General features: G+C 43.1%; 1 protein-coding gene across 3 annotated transcripts in view; it reads left to right on the forward strand.

Annotated features, from left to right (window-relative positions):
• NEK6 (NIMA related kinase 6) overlaps positions 1–5,675 on the forward strand; it is a 182,065-nt gene extending 176,390 nt beyond the window's left edge. For all 3 annotated transcript variants that reach the window (XM_075170860.1, XM_075170858.1, XM_075170859.1), the window contains exon 10: positions 3,541–5,675. In XM_075170860.1, the coding sequence (XP_075026961.1) occupies positions 3,541–3,651 (111 nt within the window). In that variant the 3' untranslated portion in view covers positions 3,652–5,675. The remainder of the gene's footprint in view (positions 1–3,540) is intronic.
• The last annotated feature ends 996 nt before the right edge of the window (positions 5,676–6,671 follow it).

The following is a 6,671-nucleotide window of genomic DNA, read 5'->3' on the forward strand; positions in this document are numbered from 1 at the left end:
AATGCGGTAAGCATCTATACAGCAGCTGTACAGGGGCTTTTTATAGTCTGTTTTTTTGTGCATGTGAAAGCAAGGGATGAAGAGCTGAACTGGAGTATATAAAAAAAAAAGAATAAATTGTCCCTGTGCATGCTTGCTCAGCGATGTTTCGCTTCAGCTGCAAACACGGGTGTTGTTTTTGTTCAGGGCCGTTTGAGGTGGGTTTCTAAAATCTTTTTTTTCTCTTACTTAGACAAACCAGCTGTTTTTCCTTACCTCCTCATTCAGTTACAGTGGCCTTCTATTTGAAAGGAAATGGCTAATGTAATTTTAAATGTTCACCATATCCTTTGGGGGTTTTCTTTTGTTTTATTCTACCTCAGAGTTCTGAGGTGCAAGAGGCAGGATGCAGGGGAGATATCGTACGTGGCCGGCAGCAGGCAGTCTGGTCTCCACCCTGAGAGAGAGTGGAGACACACATTTTACATTTTACTTAGTTTTTTACTTGCTACGTAACTCATGCGAAGAGATTATTTGAGAACTGTTCTGGAAAAGTGGATTTTTTTTTTTTTTTTTTCTTTTTCCCCCCAAGCTGCCGTAGCAGCAAGTCCCGGCTCTGCGCATTCATGTTTGCCATGCTGTTGCAGCATGCATTTCAGGATATGCCTGCTGGCAGCAAGAATTAGTGTAAGCTGACAGATGTGTTTCCTGTCTTTACAATTACTGTCTGTTTGCTTCCCTCTGGCAGTGCTAAAGAGTGCATGTAGTGTAGTGATACAATCCAGGGTGAGAAGGATGGTTTAAAGCTCAAAGGCGCCAGGTCCCAGAGAACTAGACTCCAGATGGTGTTCATACGCTATTAACAGAACGCTCGACAAAGTCTGAGGAGGGCTGTGCCTTTGGCTGTAGCTCATCTCGATGCATTAGCTGCTGCTTCGGACTGACGCTGTAAAGAGCTTCAGTTTTGTGAATATTAGAACATGACTCCAGCATGAACAATATTTGGTTTAGTACATAGTTATAAAGATTGGATTTTCAGATGCTTTTGGAGTAGATAGCCAAAGGGGAAGGTGTGTTGGTGTCTCCTGGCAGCCAGCTAGATAAATCATGCAGGCCGGATCGTTTCTTCTGAAAGGCTGGGAAACGTCGGGGCAGCTGCCTGCAGCAACAAGTTGCACCAGAAGGAATTTGTTCTTCCCACGGCCAGTGGGTGGGTGGTTATCTTGGTCTGGACGTACACATTTTCCTTCAAGAGCAAATGTCTCCATTTTAGATTGAAAGGGCAGAGTCTTTATAACCACTCTAATATTGTCACTGCCGCAGGTTTGTGAGTGATGTGGGAAAGCCTTTACGTCCTCCCGCCCGAGGGCAGGGGTGAGGATTGGGCCGTGCACGCTGCCAAAGTTTTCAGTGATGCTCTGGAGCCATTGGCATGTCTTTCCTTCACCTCGGTAATGCGGTCTCAAAGCGAAGCTTCAGCTGCAGGCTGACTGCTGATTACATGAATATTTTAGTTGCAGCATTGTTTTAGATGAACAAGGCGGAACATTTATTAGTGGTGTTCCCTTTCAGTGATGTTCCTCTTCTCTGTAGCCTGTTGTGGCTAACCAGTCCAAATCCTCCCGTGACCAACTGGCATGCTGCTTGTAGCAGGAGGAGGAGCTGGGAGTCCAGCCAGGATTAGTTTTCTATATCGGGAACAAATTTGCTAGTCATTCAAGATACTGGTTGGCGGTGCTTATCAAGGCTTGGTCCGCCAGTCCCTTGTAGGTGATGGTGAAATGCCTGTGCTGTCCTGGTCATCGATAGACGACAAAACTTCCCAGGCTGTGTTTAAGTGCTGTATTTACATGGGAGCACAGCTACGGGTTGGACAAGTTGTACTGATAGCACAGGCTCTGGTCAGAGCTTTAGAAGCATTTTAATTTGTTCTGTGGTGGTCTGTCTGATCAGGGCTGAGGTGTGTGTTAAGTCTTTGGGGTCTCAGCTGTTAGAAAGGCAGCAGCCCCCTGCCCTCAGGTGAATTAAGTCACCACAGCAGTTACGAGAGAATGGGCCAGGGCCAGGCAGCGGAGTTGGGTTTACTCTGGACCTGGCAAAGGGGTTTGTGTTCCGCTCAGTGTGCACACACAAAATGACAGGCAAGGTGGTTGGCAGTAACTGCATTACACCGAGTCCTTCCCGCTCATCCTGCCTGCGTGCCCCTGCCTCCGTCCTGCCTCCACGTGCGCAGCTCGGCCACGTGCTGCCCTGCAGGAATCCCCGCTGGAACGTGCGTCAGGCCCAGCGACAACCTGGAGCACAGGGCCTTGCTCCATCCAGAGCTGAAACCCTCACTGGGTACATTCAGTAATGCAGCTGAAGCAGTGAGCTTGATAGCTGTATGGTCATGCTTTTAATTACCATTAAAATAATTGGCACTGTGGCTACTGGGAGGATGTGAGAAGATCAGAGGCTCAAGGCTGTTTCTCCTGGTGCCTCGGGGGTACGAGCAGCTTTCAGTGTCTGTATAATTAAAAGCTACAATCTTTCATGTGCACAATAAAGAGGGTTGGGAGGTGGAGAGACTTCAGCCCTTCTGCATTTTATTTATTAAACATAATCAATGACCAGTCTTTCTTCTTCACAAAGGTTTTTAGGAAACGCTGCTGTCTGACAGCCGTGCTCCAGTATCTTAAGATACACAAATGCTGTTCAGACTTGTTACATTAAAAACCTTGAACTGGCTTATTATCCAGGAGCGGTGTGGGAAGGGAAGTGCAGTTACTGTACAGGAGAGCTCTGTTCAGGATACGTTTTTAAACCCCTCCCTCTATTTCCCCTTCTTCAGAGTCCACTTTCACTGGCAAGTCCATCCCCGCCTGGCAGCTCAGTCAGATTTCTGGTAGTGATCTCGTTTTTCCTTCCTTCATCCCCGTCCTGCTCATGCCGGTGCCTCCCTCTGCCCAGCGCTGCTTCCCCAGCCCGTGGTGCGCTCCGCTGGGTCCCCCTGCGCCGGGCTCCCTTCCCCGCTCCTCCCGCCCGCCGCCCTGTCTCGTGCTTCCGACTCCTGTTGACCACCAGCTGCTGGTCGTCTGACGATACTGGTCATCTCTGCGCTGGTCTCTGAAGTGAATCAAAAATCCCCCAGGAAAAAAGATTTTGTATTTGTTTATTTTAAAAAAAAAAAGCTTTGAAACTCCCAGTATCGACAGATCAGAGGTGTTGGTCGCTCTCTGCAGAGCCACACTAAGCCACTGAGCAGGGAGCCCCTAGATACATAGACGCTACTAGCGCATTGTAAATGACGATGTAAAATCCACTGGGTTGTGTGGAAGATTTAAATCTTCAGTGCTGAAGGTTTGGTGGAAAGGGTTCTTCCTAGTCCGTTTGGGGGGGGGCGGGACAGGGGACACGGGACAGAGGGACCTGTGCCTGCCATCTGCCTGGGAACATCTGCATAAGAGAGGCTCCCAGCTCCTGTCCTGGACTCCAGTGGACAGACAAACATTCCCGCAGCCCTTTCCAGTAAGAAATGAGCTGATTCATTCACATCTGCGTGCCTGTTTTCCTGTCTTTCAGCTGCGGGAGCTGGTCAGCATGTGCATATACCCAGATCCAGATCAAAGACCTGACATTGGTTACGTGCACCAAATAGCAAAACAAATGCATGTTTGGACCTCCAGCACATGAACATCTGCAAACACTCTCAAGAAGCCAGCACAGCTTAGTCTTACTTGAATTCTTTTTCTCAGATGAAACCGACTGGTGCCTAGTCACACAAGTGAGAGGGCTGAGCACTCATAGCAGGATGCTCCATTATTTCTGCAGGTTATTTGACAAGGACTCTTACAAGGTGGTCATGCTTTAAAGTGAAGATTCTGTGAGGTATTGCAAGTGATTTTTTTTTTTTTTTAAGGCCAATAACATGTTACAGACGTAGATCATTTAAGGGTCCTTTCTTAAAACTGTCGTGTGTAATCTAGGATAGATGATATTAATGAGGGTGTCTGAGCATTTGACACACCCCTTCTATCTTAACTGTAATGTGAAATATTGAAATAATTCCTTCAGTGAAATCACTTTATGCTAATGTAAGAATTACAGTAGATTTTGTGTAATTTGTATAACTGCTACTTTGCCTCTTCTGCAAATGGTTAATAGCAAATTCAGTTTTTACTTCTTATATTTTAAAGCAGCCATTTATGTGTTTTTATTAATTCCCTCCTCTTCAGACTTAGGAACTGGGAAGGGTTGGGGGGTGGGAAACACATTTGTTTCAAGATTTCTTTTTTTTTAATTGAAAATTTAGAGTGAGTATTTTGCTGATGCATTTATCTGCTAACTTGGCTACAGCCAATGAGGTGAGTTAAGCATGTACCTGGGGAAAAAAGAAGAAAACCATGCCAACAAACGCAAAACAAGCATTGCTTCTGCAAATAATTTCTCTTTAAACTTATTTTCCCATTTGGCATGATTCTTTTTAGACTACAGGTTCTTGTTAAAAACCAGTGTTTATCTGGTGATCTTGGTGAAGATACTTTTACATGTTCAGTATAGTACATCAGGTACTATAGGTAAAACTTAAGCAAAGCAGTGTTTTAAACATGTTGAAAATTTTTTAAAAAGTAGTAAGTAAAATGCTTTGTGTATCTAATTCTACATAAGGATCAGCCCCTGTTTATGTAACTGTGAAAGCTAATTTACAGAATGTGAATTTTTATAAAATCTCAACCTGATTTGAAGGAGTCATCTTCTTTAACTACATGAAAATTTTCAACCAGCTAAATTCATTCATTGAATCAATGATTTGTTTCATTACTGTCGATGAAAAGTATTCACTGCTTTAGGAACAAACGTGGATTCACGTTCAAGTGTTTCCATTTCATTTGCCTGTTCAGAGGAACAGGGCTGCACTTAACGTTCTTGAGGACTACAGCGGGGGAAATGAATAAGCCTGTACTGTTACAGCGCTGCTTCCGTGTGTGATGGTGGCAAATGCCAAAATGTAGATTTGTGTGTGACATGCAGCCTGTGCCTGTTTGTTTTCTTAAGAAAAGCATACAATTCTTAATTTTTTGGAAATAAGATTAGGGTTAGAGGGTTACATACATATATATGCTTTTAGTGGATTTTTTTAACCTATTTTGCTCTACTTAAAGGAAAACTGCAGTGCCATCTTCAACTACTTCCTGACAAATTTTGAAATATTTATATAGGGTAGCAAAAAAAAAGCTATTAATTGCTGTGAATAATGTTGCTATCATTAACACAAGGTGCCATTGAGTCTTCTTAGCAGAAAGTTGAGCCTGCTGCGCTCATGAGAGATTCAGGAAATTCAAATCAGCCTGAGAATGTAGTGGAGGCACCAAATTGCTTCCACCATTCCCATGCTAACTTGTTTAATTTATACCCAGCTTCTTTAGCAATTCTTAGATTTAAGACGGAAGACTGTCACTTTTACACTGCAGATTTCCTTAAGCCATGGTGGCAGCTACACATTCGGAGGGATGGTTGTGCTGCGCCTCTCTTGGTGTGACACGGAAAAGGATCTTTGGCTTCCAGGGAAGCTCAGCTTAAATTTGAGTATCTTGAGAAGTCTGGTCACTTTCTTGCTACATAAAATTTATTAGTGCTTATAAGTAAATGTATTTCAGAAGGTAATTTTTTGCAATTGTGCATTTTTAGATAAATAAAAAAATTATTTACAAAATAAACACCTTTTGTTTAAAAAAAAAAAGTGAAAAAACCTCCACCCATTGAAAACAGGCCTAAATATGTGTGAAACTGTTCCTTACAGCTGTCAGAAAATGGATGAATGGACTACATAAACTGCATCAGTTGTCCTGATGGAAAATGATGCATGAGCGACTTTACCCTCTAAATTGCAGCACAGCTAAAACTGTTTTTGTGGATGTTTGTGGCAGGATGCTAAGACTAGGGACTGGTACCAGTTAACCTTTTGAAGCTGACTGTAGATGATACACCTTCCATTTTGACTGAGAAAATAATTCTGCAGGTGGATTTTCAGCTAGCTTTTTGTGTTTTTTCTTTTTTTTTAATAAAGATCATGTTTATCTCAAATTGTACAAGCTCAGGATTTTAGGACAAAAAAGGTCCAAGTGGGAGCTTGTAGAAAAATGCAGGCAAGTACAAGACAATTAGACTTTGAATTATGCTGTCTTCAGTCATGTAACTTAGAAATGAAAACTTGTGTACTGGTCTGGAGGTTGGATCTATTCCATATCCTGCCTCTATCTACAAAAAACAGGTAAGAAGAGTATTAACATGTTATGATAACACAGTATTACTTCCCTGCAATAATGTAAGTAGAAGCAGTCTGCTGTAGTCGAGGTCAGCAGTTCAGACCCTCCGGTACTCACTCTTTTCATACCATTTCTTGATCAGGTATGTATCCATCAAGAAAAGAACATTATGTTAAATTAAAACCTGTCAAACTGGGCTTACGTAGAGTAAGTGTTACCCTTGCTATTTTGTTCCTAGAGTGAGCTAACCAAACAGCTGTTGTACTTGGTGATTTTTCAGTATGATACTTGATGTCCACTGCAGGAGCCTGGCTGTCTTTCACATGATAAGACAGATCTTTTAGGGTGAAGTTCAACATGCTTTCACAGCCAACACCACTAAAAAGAGTGGGCAAGATGCTGCAGTTCTGTTCTGCGTAAGCCTCACGTTATCAACAGTGTAAGAAA

This window comes from Calonectris borealis, chromosome 21 (assembly GCF_964195595.1).
Source record: "Calonectris borealis chromosome 21, bCalBor7.hap1.2, whole genome shotgun sequence".
Lineage (NCBI taxonomy): Eukaryota > Metazoa > Chordata > Aves > Procellariiformes > Procellariidae > Calonectris > Calonectris borealis.